At 37.2% G+C, this 17,527-nt stretch overlaps 1 protein-coding gene across 2 annotated transcripts in view; it reads right to left on the bottom strand.

Moving 5' to 3' along the window:
* The window catches only part of KYNU (kynureninase), a 118,105-nt gene that overhangs the window by 81,891 nt on the left and 18,687 nt on the right, over positions 1-17,527 (bottom strand). For both annotated transcript variants that reach the window (XM_005676180.3, XM_013969899.2), the window contains exons 3-4: positions 14,178-14,298; positions 4,305-4,387 (exon numbers count right to left, since the gene is read on the bottom strand). In XM_005676180.3, the coding sequence (XP_005676237.1) occupies positions 4,305-4,387; positions 14,178-14,298 (204 nt within the window). The remainder of the gene's footprint in view (positions 1-4,304; positions 4,388-14,177; positions 14,299-17,527) is intronic.

Below are 17,527 nucleotides of genomic sequence, written 5' to 3'. Positions count from 1 at the left end.
TTTGGAAGGAGATGCTAAGCTTTCACCGTTACCCACCCTGATTAAAATGTCCTGACTTTGGGTTTGAGCCCCAAGCATCCAGAGCTCTGTAGATTCACCCTGGGGCTTCTTATGTGAGTCCTGCACTCAAACCCTACATGCTCATGCTGGCTACATGCACTACTCCTCAAATACTGTGCTTCCACCTTCCAAGTACCTTCTTTCTTCAGCAAATACTAGGTTTCTGATCAATAGAGATTTCTTTTTAATTTTTAAGTGCTGCTATATGTTTGTTAATTTAAAAATTTTTTTTCTATCTTTCTGTGTTTAGAACAGAAGAGAGAATTTCAGTTTGTACTTAACCTATTATTTTAAACTAGAAACTAATATTCTGATCCTGTAATATAACCACATAAAAGAGGTAGAAATGTATATAGTGTAGTGATTACTCAAAAATAAATAGCAGCAAACAGAGCTTGCTTTGGCTTGCAACCTTTCTATCTAGGTGCTTATTTATTTATTTATGTTAACTTTTTGAATAGAACAGGTTACATATTCATATAGTTCCTAAATTAAGAACTTGTTTTCCTTAAAAGTCTACCAGTTTGGCCTATGTTAAGAAAGAGTGTGTGCCATGCTCATTCATGCTTAACACAGTTGATATACAGACCTGGACGTCTGTTTCTTTTTCCAAGTTAGGGAGGTTTTCAGGTATTATCACTTCTAATTCATAGTCAACTGAATATTTAGACTTGGGTGGTAGCTCTGTAGCCCAGACTGAGCCATCTAGAGCAATCTGGTTCTCTATCATGTTGAGGCTTTCTGGGAAGCCAGAAAGTTTCAGTTCAGTTCAGTCGCTAAGTAGTGTCCAACTCTTTGCAACCCCATGAATCGAAGCACGCCAGGCCTCCCTGTTCATCACCAACTCCCGGAGTTCACTCAGACTCATGTCCATTGAGTCCGTGATGCCATCCAGCCATCTCATCCTCGGTCATCCCCTTCTCCTCCTGCCCCCAATCCCTCCCAACATCAGAGTCTTTTCCAATGAGTCAACTCTTTGCATGAGGTGGCCAAAGTACTGGAGTTTCAGCTTTAGCATCATTCCTTCCAAAGAAATCCCAGGGTTGATCTCCTTCAGAATGGAATGGTTGGATCTCCTTGCAGTCCAAGGGACTCTCAAGAGTATTCTCCAACACCACAGTTCAAAAGCATCAATTCTTCAGCACTCAGCCTTCTTCACAGTCCAACTCTCACATCCATACATGACCACACGAAAAACCATAGCCTTGACTAGATGGATCTTAGTCGGCAAAGTATGTCTCTGCTTTTGAATATACTATCTAGGTTGGTCATAACTTTTCTTCCAAGGAGTAAGCGTCTTTTAATTTCATGGCTGTAGTCACCATCTGCAGTGATTTTGGAGCCCCCCCAAAATAAAGTCTGACACTGTTTCCACTGTTTCCCCATCTATTTGTCATGAAGTGATGGGACCAGATGCCATGATCTTCGTTTTCTGAATGTTGAGCTTTAGGCAAGAAAGTTTAGGCAGCTTTAAAGAAAGCTGAGCACCAAAAAATTGATGCTTTTGAACTGTGGTTTTGGAGAAGACTCTTGAGAGAGTCCCTTGGACTGCAGGGAGATCTAACCAGTCCATCCTGAAGGAAATCAGTCCTGGGTGTTCATTGGAAGGACTGATGCTGAAGCTGAAACTCCAATACTTTGGCTGCCTGATACGAAGAGCTGACTTATTTGAAAAGACCCTGATGCTGGGAAAGATTGAAGGCGGGAGAAAAAGGGGACAACAGAGGATGAGATGGTTGGATGGCATCACTGACTCAATGGACATGAGTTTGAGTAAACTCCGGGAGTTGGTGATGGACAGGGAAGCCTAGTGTGCTGCAGTCCATGGGGTCCCAAAGAGCTGGACACGACTGAATGACTATACTGAACTGAACTGAACTGAAAATGCAAAGTCATTTCCTATGGATCTATTTTTGAAGGTCTATTTGGGGCAGAAGACTGTCCTTACACTGGGATGAGTCCCAGAAATACATAAGAAGAAGTTAGAAACATAGTGTTCCTAAATTATTTGTGGTCTGTTTACAAACTATATTAACATTATTTTGACTATGATAATTTTGAATCTCTCCTTGCTAAACACAGAATGAAAGCTAAAGGTTTCTTCCCTGTCTTGCTGTCAGCACAGAGGGTGTGAATGGTGGCTGAGGGTTGAGGAAGCTTCACCTGATAGATGTGGGTGCTTGTCAAATGTGTCCATAAACTTCCTTCTTGCAGGCAAACCCCAACCAAGCATCTAAAGCAAGATATGCTGCTTTCTTCCTCTTCTCCCTACATGGGGTTACCAGAAAAGCTAATATGACCACTATTTGGAAAGAGTAATGACATCTGCAAATATAAAGGTGCTCTTTCTCCCAATCCCTCCTGTTTCTTTCCTTTAGAAACCCTCTGCCCTACACAACATGTCCACAACATGCCCAGAGGGTCTCTGCTTACCCTTCTCATGTGGTCTGGTGATACTGCCACCTTGAATGGGAACTGCTATTCTTATTACCCTATTAAAGAAGAGCCAACTGGCATGTTGTCAGAAAGCACTATTTAAAATGTGAATCATTATAGAACAAATGAATACTGTGTATAGGACATTTAAAAAAGAGACATTTTCCTTTTATAATTTTTGTATTTCTACTTGTGGCCTTTTCTTCCCACCTACAGAAGTCTCATTAACATTTCCTGTAAAGCATATTTAGTGGTGCTGAATTCTTCTAGCATTTGCTTATTTGTGAAATGCCTTCACTCTCTTTCAAATTTGAATGATAGCCATGCCAAGCAGAGTATTCTTGGTTGTGGGCTTTTTTATTTTCACCACTTTAAATATATCATGCCACTCTCTTCTGGCCTGCAGAGTTTCTGCTGGAAAGTCAGCTACTGTTTTTTTGGGGAGTTCTCTTATGTATAATAAATTGCTTTTCCCTTGCTTTTTAAAGATTTTTTCTGTTTTTGTTGACATTTTAATTACAAATGTGTTTTTGTGTGGACCTCTGTGGGCTGATCTTATTTGGGACCTTCTGTGATTCCTGGACCTGGATGTCTGTTTCCTTTCCCAGGTTAGGGAGGTTTTCAGGAATCATTACTTTTAATAACTTCTCTACCCCTTTCTTCTCCTTCTGGGACCCTTACAATGTGAATGTTAGTATACTTGATATTGTCCCAGATATCTCTTAAACTGTTCCTCTTTTTAAATTCTTTATTCTGTTTTTCTGCTTAGCTGGAGTAATTTTTACTACTCTTGTTTTCCAGTTCACTGATACATTCCTCTGTATCATCTACTCTATTGTTGATTCCTTCTAGTTTATTTCAGTTGTTTCTTTTGGCTCTGTTTGGTTCTTCTTTATATTTTCTAACTCTTTGTTTAACTCCTGATTATTTTCACCCATTCTCCTGAATTAATTGAGCATCTTTATAATCATTACTATGCATTTTTTATTGAGTAGATTAATTAACACTTCACTTAGTTCTTTGCAGTTTCCTGCCATTCTCCGGAAAATATTGCTCTGTCTCCTCGCTTTGTTTAATTTTCTGTGGTTATTTGTATATTTTAGGGAAGATTGTTATACTTCCTGATCTTAAAGAAGTGGCTTCATATAGGAGATACTATGGGATAGATATGTGTGTGCATATGTATATATGAGTCCACACATACATACATATATATATATATATATATAGTTTAATACCTTAAATTTCACATAAGACTTTAAGCAATGCTGAATAATCTACCCGATCAAACAAATACTTTTTTCAATATGATAACACATTTACCATTTAAAACTATATTGAATAGCTTTACCAACAGTATATAGAATTCACTTTAGGAAATACATCATAGACTGAAAATACAGCATCAACAATATTATTTTCAACAGCACTCAGCCTAATTTTAAAAGATCACCACAGATTAAGTTGAAGTGAACCTAAACATATTGGTGTTTTAGGCCTTTGGCATGTGATGATTAATGTTTATTTACCGTATAATAAACTCATAGAGAACTAATTGAAGTTGATTTCTATGAAATTTCCTTAATTATAAGTGCAGATGTTTTTCATTGATGAGTAAATAATAGCCTTAGAATATATAAGAAAAAAAAATTAGCAATCAAGTCTCAGTTAAAAGCACATCTACTCTTTAGCATTATAGATTAAAAATCAGGATGTTCTTCAATAAAATGTTTATCTTATAACCTATGTATATAACCAAATGATTATGTCTTTATGAGTTTTTTGGAAAAAATTCACTTTGTACTTACCCACAATGTCACTCATAAGTCCTGAAATAGTCTCATCTCCTATAACCCAAGGACGTTTCCCTACACTGTGACCATAGACTCCCCTGAAATTGAAAAGGGATATAACAATCTTAGTTTTGGTGGGCATCTCTGTGTATAGTGTGTATCTCTGTGTGTTTGTGTGAGTTTTCAAATATCAACATTAGTGACTGAACATTTCTAAGTGAGTCTTTGTAATGTTTTAATAAAAAGCATGCTTTTTAAAAAACCAAAAGTAATATTTGAGAACTCTGCTTTTTAACTTGTAATTTTAAAGTATTTTTTTGTTTCCTTTTTTGTTGGGGAGTGTAGGGGGTGTTTGGAGAAGGAAATGGCAACCCACTCTAGTATTCTTGCCTGGAAAATCCCATGGACTGAGGAACCTGGTCAGAGAAGGCAATGGCACCCCACTCCAGTATTCTTGCCTGGAAAATCCCATGGACTGAGGAGCCTGGTCGGAGAAGGCAATGGCACCCCACTCCAGTACTCTTGCCTGGAAAATCCCATGGACAGAGAAGCCTGGTAGGCTGCAGTCCATGGAGTCGCTAAGAGTTGGACACGACTGAGCCACTTCACTTTCACTTTTCACTTTCATGCACTGGAGAAGGAAATGGCAACCCACTGCAGTGTTCTTGCCTGGAGAATCCCAGGGACAGGGGAGCCTAGTGGGCTGCCATCTATGGGGTCGCACAGAGTCGGACACGATTGAAGTGACTTAGCAGCAGCAGCATAGGGGGTGTTGACCATATAATATTTCATTATCTTTCCTTATTTTGGAGTCTAAGAAATTATTTTTTCTCTTTTGAAAGTTTTAAGGCTATCTGAATATCTTACCTGTATACCATTCCATATAATTGTATCTATACTACAACATTTTACTACTACTTGAGACTAGATATTAAAATGATTATTAATTACATTTTAAAATATAATTATAACCTATGAATTAAATAGAAGTATATAAAATGTGATTATACTCATGATGACATTTTAAGTTAATAGTGAAACTTGACGATAATAAGAGACAATACTATATCTTCACCTGCTGTGTGCTCAGTCCTGTCTGATTCTTTGTGACTCTATGGACAGTAGCCAACCAGGCTTTTCTATCCATGGGATTATCCCAGCAAGAATACTCGAGTGGATTGCCATTTCCTCCTATGGAGGATCTTCCCAACCCAGGGATCGCTCCTGTGTTCCCTGAATTGGCAGGTGAATTCTTTACCACACTGAGCCACCTGGGAATCCCATATTTTCTAGCAATTTCATCTATCACATTCTAGCTCAATTTTGTTATTCTAGTAAGTATCTCAGTAGGCATAATGGAAAAAAACGCTAAATGCATAAGATAATGTCAATTCTCAAGTCATTTCTATCAAATGAGGAAGGCAAATACATTTGAAAAATAGTAGAAGAAATCAAGAAGAGTGACTTTGTGTGCTGTTACAAACTTGTATATTAGAAAGCTCTGGAATAGACTGTTCTTAATTCTTTTGGAATCCAAAGACTATGTAAACTTGGAAGAAAGGAATAAGCATGTGCTCTATGTATAGAGTTAACTGTGATGAATACATATTCTGGAATTAAATAAGCTGGTAGCATTGAGCTGGAAAACCTTCTCTTAGAGATGAAGGCTAGTAGAATACGCCATCCTAAAACATCATTGTGGGACATTCACCATATTGTGCTACAGGCACTTGAAGAAACAGAAAATCCAAGAAGAGGCTTTCTCTGAACTTCTCTATCTGCCTAAAGACAGATCCTTTGAAAGAAACTCAGTTATCATAAATCTTCCCAAGAGTTTCATCAGCTAAAGAAGATGGCAGTTGCTCAGATGCGTTCACTGTAGCCTACCAGGCTCCTCTGTCCCTGGAATTCGTCAGGTAAGAATGCCTGGGTGGGTTGCCATTTCCTTCTCCAGGGAACCTTCCCAACTCAAGGATCAAATCCAGGTCTCTTGCGCTGCAGGCAGACACATTACCATCTGAGCTACCTGGGAAGCCTCTTAGCAAGGAGAGACTACAAGCAACACCACCCCCCCAGATAAACTTCAGACTATTCCTCCTATCTATTCTTCAGTGATCCATCCATCTTTCATAGAAGTCCTTAACTATCCCCTAAGAGGCCTGCATCTTTCTTCCTCTTTATCTATTAAATGAGATTTAAGCTTGAATTCTCAGCCACCTTCAGGAGTTATTTATTTTTCCTTGAATATTTCCTATGTATCCTTTAGGTATTCATGTTAGTAAATTGTGTTAATAAGCAAAATTTTTTTTTATCTTGTTAACCTCTCTTTTATTACAAGGCTATCAGTTAAAACCTCAGAAGGCCAAAGGATTGTTTCTCCTCTACAGAGCAGTGGGAAAACTGGAAAGCAGGAGCCCATGCTGATTTCTGTGGCGTGAATACCCCCCATCAATGAAAATCCTGAATGTTTAACAACTGACTCCATCACCTGGGATGGGCCAGTTCCAGGTCAATACTACGTATGAGGCTACATTTATTAGAGGCTTCAGTCAGTCAGTCAGTCAGTCAGTCAGTTCAGTCACTCAGTCGTGTCCGACTCTTTGCGACCCCATGAATCGTAGCACGCCAGGCCTCCCTGTCCATCACCAACTCCCGGAGTTCACTCAGACTCATGACCATCGAGTCTGTGATGCCTTCCAGCCATCTCATCCTCTGTCATCCCCTTCTCCTCCTGCCCCCAATGCCTCCCAGCATCAGAGTCTTTTCCAATGAGTCAACTCTTCGCATGAGGTGGCCAAAGTACTGGAGTTTCAGCTTTAGCATCATTCCTTCCAAAGAAATCCCAGGGTTGATCTCCTTCGGAATGGACTGGTTGGATCTCCTTGTAGTCTAAGGGATTCTCAAGAGTATTCTCCAACACCACAGTTCAAAAGCATCAATTCTTCAGCACTCAGCCTTCTTCACAGTCCAACTCTCACATCCATACATGGCCACCAGGAAAACCATAGCCTTGACTAGACAGACCTTTGTTGGCAAAGTAATGTCTCTGCTTTTCAATATGCTATCTAGGTTGGTCATAACTTTTCTTCCAAGGAGTAAGCGTCTTTTAATTTCATGGCTGCAGTCACCATCTGCAGTGATTTTAGAGCCCCCCAAAATAAAGTCTGACACTGTTTCCACTGTTTCCCCATCTATTTCCCATGAAGTGATGGGACCAGATGCCATGATCTTAGTTTTCTGAATGTTGAGCTTCTTGCCAACTTTTTCACTCTCCACTTTCACTTTCATCAAGAGGCTTTTTAGTTCCTCTTCACTTTCTGCCATAAGGGTGGTGTCATCTGCATATCTGAGGTTATTGATATTTCTCCTGACAATCTTGATTCAAGCTTGTGCTTCTTTCAGCAGTACCTAATTTCCCACTTTTATAAAAGTAAATGGGTTATAATATGTACCTTAAAGGATTTCTATCAAAAATAAATAAGATAGCATGTGTAAGATCTTGGTACATGGTACCCCTTTTTTGAGTTGTCTTTCCTAACGCAAATCTAATGTTAAAACTCACTTCATCAGCATGTGAAGGCTTCCCTGGTAGCTCAGATGGTATCTGCCAGCAATGTGGGAGACCCAGGAGACCCAAGTTCAATCCCTGGGTTGGAGATTGATCCCTTGGAGATGGAAATGGCACACACTGCAGTGTGCCTGGAGAATTCCATGGACAGAGGGGCCTTGTACCGGGCTACAGTCCATGGGGTTGCAAGGAGTCAGACATGACTGAGTGACTAACACTGCACTACACATCAGCATGTGGTGTAAAACACAGTTTTTAAACTAATACTTCAGTTACCCTATAAAGTGAGATGAAGGAAGAAGACTTTGAGAATAAAGAGACTATAAGAATTAAAGAGGAAGAGAAAGACAATTGTTAGTGAGTATTATTCATATTATTGTTAGGTAGCCTGAAGCTTGCCTCTTTCTTGACTTCCAATATAAATGCTAAAGACAAAAATCTTTATCATTAAACAGTAGTTAAAGGCAGATACTTGGATCCTTTTTTATTTTAATCACATAGAGCTCCATGGCCTTGCTGATAGCACAATACATCTTATTGCCGTTAGGCAGTAAAATTCTATGTTCTGCCTCAGAGAATTTATATCTCAGAATATTATGCCACCTACTTCTCACCCTGGTAGACACCATGGTAATAATCTTTAAGGATCTGTTTCTTCCTGCAATGCTTTTGGCATCTTCCTTTCTTTAAGATGTCACCCACAGAATCAACTTCTTCATTTTGCCAGTCTACTAGCCTAGGGTAGTGAAATGTATTTAGGAAGTGTTACCCAAGTAAACTCAAAGTGGCCTGTCATTAGAAAGAGCTGATGTGGATCACAGTGCAGTTATAAACATACATATTCAATTTAAGAGAAAGCTTATGTTGTTTTCATTCTAAACTGCTTAAAGTAGTTGCAGCGTAGGTGCAATCTTCTTTTACTAATGCTGTGAAGGAAAAGAGAGCATAGGAAAGAGTTCACTCACTACCATTGCATCAATCATTGCTGTGAGTTGGCTGAGATGTCTGCAGAGCAGTATTTGCTCATGAAATTAGATTTCAGGATATAAAATCTAATTAAGAAGTTAATAGAAATGTGGATCCTCTTTGAAATAGGACTGTGCTTTAACCATCCTGCAGAATGAAAAGTGCCCCTGCTTTTAAAAGCTCCCCCAGAAAGTAAATAAATAAGACTTCAAAGAGTCTCCCTTAATGATATCACAACATTTTTCTGTGACCCAGTTGATGATTAGCCAACAGAGATGTCAGGAAAAGCTCTGTAACATGTCATACCATGTACTTTCTTATTCACACTGGAGGCAGAATATGCCACACTAAAACTTGCCACTTGGGCATAAGGATTATTATGTGCTGGAGGTACTTGAAAAAGAGCAAATGCAAGAGGAGGATATCTCTGAACTCCCCTTATCTGCTTGAAGATAGATCCTCCAAAAGAACTCAATTTGTCCTTAATTCCCTTTTTGGAAGTTTCATCAACAAGGGAAGATTGTCTCAGGTCACAAGAGAGGAGACGAAGTCAGCACCACAGCCAGATAGACTTTGTCACAAACTACCACACTTCCCATCTATTCTTCTAGTAGCCTATTCATCCTTCCTAAAAATCATTTACTTTTCTCAGAGTGACCTGTATAGTTCCTCTTTAGCCCCTATTAAGACAATATATAAGCTTTCAAATCTCATTGCTTTTCTTGGATATCATTTCTTTTTTTCCTGTGGTGCCCTCATGCATGTAATATTAAAAAGTAATAAAATTTTATGCCTTTTCTTCTGTTAATCTGCCTGTTACTTTATTTCCTAGGCCCAGTAATGGATCTATGAGAGTAGGGGGCAAGTCTTTCCTCCTCTACAATACACTTTTATATTTTTTAAAGAAAGAAACCCTTAAATTAAATGAGACTGCAGGTCTGCAGAAACATACATATACCATGTGCTTCACCAGAACCCTTTCTGCACACATATTACCATGTAAGCTAAGTCACTGCAAACCAGGCAGTTTGTTCTTACAGTGTAATTCAGTGTGCTATTTTTCTTTTTAAGTAATTCTACCTAAATTGTATCAGTTTTTATAAGAATCCCTGTAAAGACACAACTGTGGCAACTTTTTGCTCCTATAAAAAAGAAAGACATTTATTTATCTAGAAAATGGGATAATCTAGAAGACCAGTAATATACTGATTACTACCTAGGGACACAACATACATCTTTCAACTTACAATGTGCTCTTTAGAACTGACATAGCTGAATTTTACCACTATGATTACTAACTCATTCTCCTTTAATTGATCTGGGTCATTAGTAAATATTTAATTTTAAATATTCCCCCAAATTAAGTTTATTGCCTATCCATCTTAGCAGACCCACAATGAACAAGCATATATTGTTGCTTCTTATTGTTATATCTTCTTGCTGATAACTAATTATTATATATCAAAGAGCAAAATTACACTAAAAGTTTTCTATTTAAGAAAATTAAAATAATCTAAATATCATCATTTGATCAAACAAATAATTTATTCTCCAAATAAAGTGTTATTAACCTACTTTAGAAATCATGTACAGTTGAAAATGAATTTGGAAAATACTAATAGGCATTTAAAAAATACAGAGGTAAGCATTTTAATTTCATAGTCTTGCTGTAAGCATTTTAATTTCATAGTCTTGCTTGAATCACTTAAAGTTTTAGAAGAAATCAATTGAGCCCTAAAATATTTCTAAGTGTGCCTGTATTCTTGACTTTTCTTTAGTGTAAAGTAATCAAATATGGCAGTCACATGAATTATAAGATTGAGCTGCCTAATGACCAGTGATGGTTTATTTTATAGATAAGTAGGTCACATGTTTACAATATTCCATTAAAGATGATGACTTAGAAGATAAAAAACATAAGCCAAATGGCATTTCCTATGTTATATATAGGTCATGGATGAGATTTGGATTGAAATTTGATATCAACATCCCAAGGCAATATTTCACTTAGACCACTCAAATTTCTCAGTTACTGTTAAGATTATAAATTTTTAATGTTATTTTACTCTGTTAAGCAAATAATTTTAAGGTACATTATTTAGTGACTATGTAGCTCTTTGACTCAGTTCTCAAAATCTCTCACTGGTCAGGAATGGGGGCGGGCACTGTCTTGGTTTGGGTATCTGCTGAGAAGTAGGGCAGAATTAGGGTTGGAGGAGATGAAGAAGAGCAGATAACCTGATAATATTCATTATAATAATGAGTGGCTCCGGATCCAGAGGCAAACCAAACATATGCAAGGGAAATTTAGTACAAAAACAAAGGCAATAGTTAGAAAGGCAAGTGAAGGAAACAATGGGCCACCAGAGTGGCAGGAAGATTACTTTAAAACCATGTGAAAAAAAAAAAAAAAAAGCATGTTTGACCTAAGAAAGAAATCCTAAGAAAGAAACATTGTCCCAACTTAAGGAAAGCCTCCTGAAAATACCACCACCACTGACCCACCATCAGAGAAGAATGGCCCTTAGCACTAGGAGTTACACATTTACTTTCCCTCAGTCTTTCTCTTGGGGAGCTCCCAAGCAGGAAAGATTCTGCTGGTTATTATCAAGACAGAAAAGCCCAGGTGAGCCGACCATACTTTCCTACTGAAGCCTAAAACTCCCCCCTTTTTGTTAAATTTGTTTTAATCCCTTACTTTGGCTGATAAGTGAATCACCGTAGTGTGTTTCTGCACCCATGTAAAACAAAGTTTTCTCCTGCTAATCTCTGTGTGTGTGTATACCCGCTGCATGATGTCCAATTCTTTGTGACCCCATGGACTGTAGCCTGCTAGGCTCTTCTCTCCATGGGATTCTCCAGGCAAGAACACTGGAGATGGTTATTATTTTCTACTCCAAGGATCTTCCTGACCCAGGGATTGAACATGTATCTTGTGTCTCTTGTGTCCCCTGCATTGTCAGGCAGATTCTTTACTACTAGTACCACCTGGAAAGCTAATCTATCTATTGTCAATTAATCCTCAGGCCCCCAACCACTAGAAGGTAAGTTGATAGAGGAAAAGTTTTCCTTTCAACATAACATTAGCTGAAAAGGCTAGAATGGAGTTTTAAGCTAAATATTTAGGAGCAAAAAAATGAATGAAAAAACTCATTTGAGATTAAAGATTGAGGGTAGGATGGAAGGAAACAAGACAGTATTCATGAACCTCAAATACTACTGATATCGCTCGGCTGGCAGCACCATGATGTTGACTGGGACACCAGAGTTCACAACAAAAAGACTAAATAAAACCAACTAGTTATCTAATCTTCTACTCAGAAGAAGTCTTTTCAAAGTTCAGTTTACATTGCTTGAAGCATTACAACATACTTCCTTGCTAAATCGTCTGTCTGATGAAAAATTGGTAGGGGTGGTTAAGAGTATGTAAGTTTCTGTTGTCACAATGTAAAATATAAAATTGAAAGGTAGCAACAATAGGAGGATATTATGACAGAGAGGCAGGCTGTCCTGACACTTCTGCCTGAACATAACTGGAGTAAAAGTTTTGAGAATAATCAGCCAGTCTTTTAATAAAGTAGAATAATTGAAAGGATACAAATAGGATCGCAGAGCGGCATATTTTAGAATATACATGAAGGATAAAAATGCACAGTTTGCTGAACAAATATCTAAGAGGCAAAGACACTCTCCAAATCTCAAGTTCAATCTAATTATCTGCTATATTTTACATTTAGGCCAAAAATGAATATTAACCATTTTTATTAACTATGACCCTCATATTTTAAAATATCAAAGCCTGCAAGTGCAAAATGCTTTCAAATGTAGTGATATTTACTTTTCAAAGTATGCATAAATGTTATGCAAATAAAATTATAATAGACCTAATAAATTGTGTAAAACTCTATTATTCTTGCACTGACTTGTGAACTTACATTCTTAACCACTAACATTAAGAACTCCGCAGTGTTATCTAATAGCCATGGTAGTAATCATTGGCACAGTCAGTTTAAACTTAACTTTAAAGAAGAGGTTTTGCTCCCAACAGAAAAGACCACTGGTCTGAAGAATATAGAAAGCTGGAAAAGTCATTTTGGGTTTCTATGAGAACTAAATATCTTGCTCAGAGTTCTTATCTGGTATGGTTTCATATTCCTAAATTTCCTTTTTTCCCTTGTACTTTAGGTTTAGCTTCCCCCTCATCCTTTTTTTCAGATTGTAAGAAGCAAAAATATTTTTAAACACTTATACTATTTTTAATATTCAAATAATATAAATATTTAAAGAGTTAGATATTTTTTAAAAATTCCAGTTTTAGCTGTCAGTAATTATTAGGGAAGGATAAGATTAAGTACATAAGATTAAGTTATTTTCCTTAAGGGATTTATAATATAGCTAAAAATATGAAACTAATGTGAGTAGATGCCTCTAAACCACCTATTGTAGAGCAGTGATTACTAATACACTAGATATTCAGCAAGGGGTAATGAGTGGTTGAGAAGGTTGATATTTAAGAGGTGAAATAGAAAATATGGAGGGTTTCATAAGCAGAAAAGTAAAAGCAGAACAGGAAAATGGAGAAAAACATGAATCTTGATTCCTACACAGTTAAAGTGAACCTGCCAAACTAAGCCCCAATGGAGCATCTACTCAATGGAAGTTGTAGTTGTTTAATCATGTCCAACTCTTTTGCAACCCCATGGACTGTACCCTGCGAGGCTCCTCTGGCCATGGGATTCTCCAGGCATGAATACTGGAGTGAGTTGCCATGCTCTTCTCCAGGGAATCTTCCCAACCCAGGGTCTCCTGCATTGCAGGCATGGGCATGAATCTTTACCATCTGAGCCAACAGGGATACACATCTTCTCAATAATCAAGTTCAGTTTGGTGAGGGAAGTACCTTCTGTTTCACTCAACATCTTGTCCCCCCTCAACAATTTTTAATTTCTTATTTATAAAAATTGGTGTGCTAGAGTTTAGCCAAGAACTAATCATGAAAACACTAAACTGAATCCTAAATATTAATTCCCTTGTTAGTAATCTAAAAAAATAAAATAATTGCTTATGACATAGATGAGCCAATTCAGAGGAGGAGCTTAATTTTTAGAATATTTTAAAAGCTTTACAATTAATTCTACCACTAATTTGCCATATGACCTTATTTACTGATCCTCAGTTACTTCGTCCATAAAATGAGAATATTTTATCACTCATTGAACACAATCCCTCTGGTTCCTCTCTGCTCTAATATTATAAGATTCTACTTTACACCTTTACAAATATTAGACAGTCTAGAGCGATTTTTACAATTCTTGTATGAGATGTTGATTGTTAGCTTTTGAAATAATACTTACATTTTGGCCCATTTATCTAGTTCCTCTTCCAGGTATGTTTTAACCATTTTTGGTTGAAGGCCAAGAGAATTTCCCGAGAAATAGATAGCTTCTTCATCCTTATTCACCAAAGATAAATCAACTGAAATAGAAGAAAGATGGAAAAAAAAAAACAAACTATTCAATTAATTAACATTATTCCATTTGGCATTGTTTATCCACTACAAACAAAAAATGTATTTAACTCCAAGAAGGATGAGAAATATCTTACAATTCCTTCCAAGTATAGCATCAGGGTCTCTTAAAAAATAATATTTTACATTAATATTTTAAAATATAATTTAAATGCTTCTGTTTAGATCTGTCATATGTATTATGCTCCATGAAGAAATCTAGATGAACAAGTACTTCCAATAATAAATAGCCAATAGAAAAAAGTTAAAACAAGAATTTTTACAGAAATTATATCAGCCTATCTAGTTATAGCAGAAGGTTACCAGAATTTGACAAGTAATGATACTCTGCATTAACTGGTGTTGCAGCATATAGAAACAATTTAATGATTTTCGATATATCTGATGTGGATATATTAAATGCGTACATTTTTATTCTCTCTCTATGCACACATGTTTAGGCAAAGGCTCTTTTCTTTATTTACTTTTTATTCAAATAAATGAGAGCTACACTAATTTTTAATTCTACCTTGGTTGCAATAAATACAATTTCAGCAGCAAATCAATCCATATGGTTAAAGTATTTTCTAGAAATGCACAAGTTTATAATTGTGTTCTTCTAAGTTTTATCTTAATTCTATTGAAAGAAAGATTAAACTTCTGCTAAAATTTTACTGGAATAATTTGGTTGTATTCTTCTCTTTATTTAGATTACTTAAACCTTTGCTGACTTTTTAAAGGCCACCATTTAATTCAACCTGACAGCCTTTATAGAGACTGTCTCTGTTTTTCATTGGTATCTCTTAAGTCTGACTCTTTCTCAAATAGGAACCAGTCCATTGTTCCATGTCTGGTTCTAACTATTTCTTCTTGACCTGCATACAGATTTCTCACGAGGCAGGTAAGGAGGTTGGTATTCCCATTTGTTGAAGAATATTCCACAGTTTGTTGTGATCCACACAGTCAAAGGCTTTAGCATAGTCAAGGAAGCACATGTTTCTTTCTGGAATTCTCTTGCTTTTTCGATGACCCAACAGATGTTGGCAATTTGATCTCTCCTTCCTCTGCCTTTTAAAAATCCAGTTTGAACATCTGGAAGTCCTAAGTTCATGTACTATTGAAGCCTAGCTTGGAGAATTTTGAGCTTTACTTTGCTAGTGTGTGAGATGAGTGCCATTGTGTGGTAGTTTGAGCATTCTTTGGCATTGCCTTTCTTTGGGATTAGAATGAAAACTGACCTTTTCCAGTCCTGTGACCATTGCTGAGTTTCCAAATTTGCTGGCATATTGAGTGCAGCACTTTCACAGTATCATCTTGTAGGAATTGAAATAGCTCAACTAGAATTCCATCACATCCACCAGCTTTGTTCATAGTGATGCTGCCTGAGGCCCACTTGACTTCTTACTCCAGGATGTCTGATTTTAGGTGAGTGATCACACCATTATGGTTATCTGGATCATTAAGATCTTTTTTGTATAGTTCTTCTGTATATTCTTGTCACCTTTTCTTAGTTTCTTCTGCTTCTGTTAGGTCCATACATTTTCTATCCTTTATTGTGCCCATCTTTGCATCTTTGTATTTCTAATTTTCTTGAAGAGATCTCTAGTTTTTCCCATTCTATGGTTTTTCTCTATTTGCATTGATCACTTAGGAAGACTTTCTTATCGCTCCTTGATATTCTTTGAAACTCTGCATTCAGCTGGATATAGCTTTCTTTTCTGCCTTTCCTTTTTGCTTCTCTTCTTTTCTCAGCTACTTGTAAGGCCTCCTCAGATAACCATTTTTGCCTTTTTTCATTTCTTTTTCTTGGTCACGGAGTAACAGTTAGAACTAGACATGGAACAACAGATTGGTCCAAATCGGAGAAGAGTATGTCAAGGCTGTATATAGTCATCCTTCTTATTTAGCTTATATACAGAGTATATCATGTGAAAGGTCCAACTGAATGAAGCATAACCTGGAATCCAGATCACTGGGAGAAATATCAAACACCTCAGCTATGCAGATGACACTATCTTTATGGCAGAAAGTGAAGAGGAACTAAAAAGTCTCTTGATGAAAGTGAAAGAAGAGAGTGAAAAAGCTGGCATTAAACTAGACACTCAGAAAACTAAGATCATGGCATCTGGTCCCATCACTTCATGGCAAATAGATGGGGAAACCATGAAATCAGTGACAGACTTTAATTTCTTTGGCTCCAAAATCACTGTGCATGTTGACTGATGCCATGAAATTAAAAGACGCTTGCTACCTGGAAGAAAAGCTCTGACAAACCTAGACAGACTATTAAAAAGCAGAGATTTTACTTTGCCAAAAAAGTTCCATATAGTCAAAGCTATAGTTTTTCCTATAGTTGTGTGGATATGAGATCTGAACCGTGAAGACGGCTGGGCACTGAAGAATTGATGCTTTTGAACTGTGGTGTTGGAGAAGACTCTTGAGAGTCCCTTGGACTGCAAGGAGATCAAACCAGTTAATCCTAAAGGAAATTTGTCCTGAGTATTCATTGGAAGGACTGATGCTGAAGCTGAATCTCCAATCCTTTGGCCACCTGAGGCAAAGAGCAGACTCTCTGAAAAAAGACCTTGATGCTGGAAAAGTTGAGGGCAGGAGAGAAGAGGGCCACAGAGGATGAGCTGGTTGAATGGCGTTATCAACTTAATGGACATGAGTTTGAACAAGCTCTAGGAATTGCTGATGGACAGGGAAGCCTGGCATGCTGCAGTCCATGGGGTTGCAAAGTCAGACATGACCGAGTGACTGAACTGAACTGAAATCTGTCCCAATAAACAGATGTAAATATTGTTCATACATTTAAATTGAGTTAATCTAACAGTTCTTTGTCAATCTAGAGAACAAATTTTGAATGATTTTATTCAGAATTCAGAAGTTTCAATCAGTGCACCATGGCTTAGATTTCAACTGAGCATTCTAAAATAGTTTAAGGACTAAAAATGTTCTGTGTGTGTCAGCCTTGTCAACAACCCAGGAAGAAGAGACAACCACCCTGATATATTCTCCCACTTTTTTTTTTTGCCTTGTTTTTTCTTAGTGGTGCTTTTATAGACAACTAAGTATTGGGTTTGGCATAGTCAATAAAGCAGAAGTAGATGTTTTTCTGGAACTCTTTCACTTTTTCAATGATCCAACAGATGTTGGCAATTTGATCACTGGTTCCTCTGCCTTTTCTGAATCCAG

The sequence above is a fragment of the Capra hircus genome, chromosome 2 (assembly GCF_001704415.2).
Source record: "Capra hircus breed San Clemente chromosome 2, ASM170441v1, whole genome shotgun sequence".
NCBI classification, from domain to species: Eukaryota; Metazoa; Chordata; class Mammalia; order Artiodactyla; family Bovidae; genus Capra; species Capra hircus.
The sequence above is the reverse complement of the archived record's forward strand: the minus strand, read 5'-3'. Positions and strand labels throughout refer to the sequence as shown.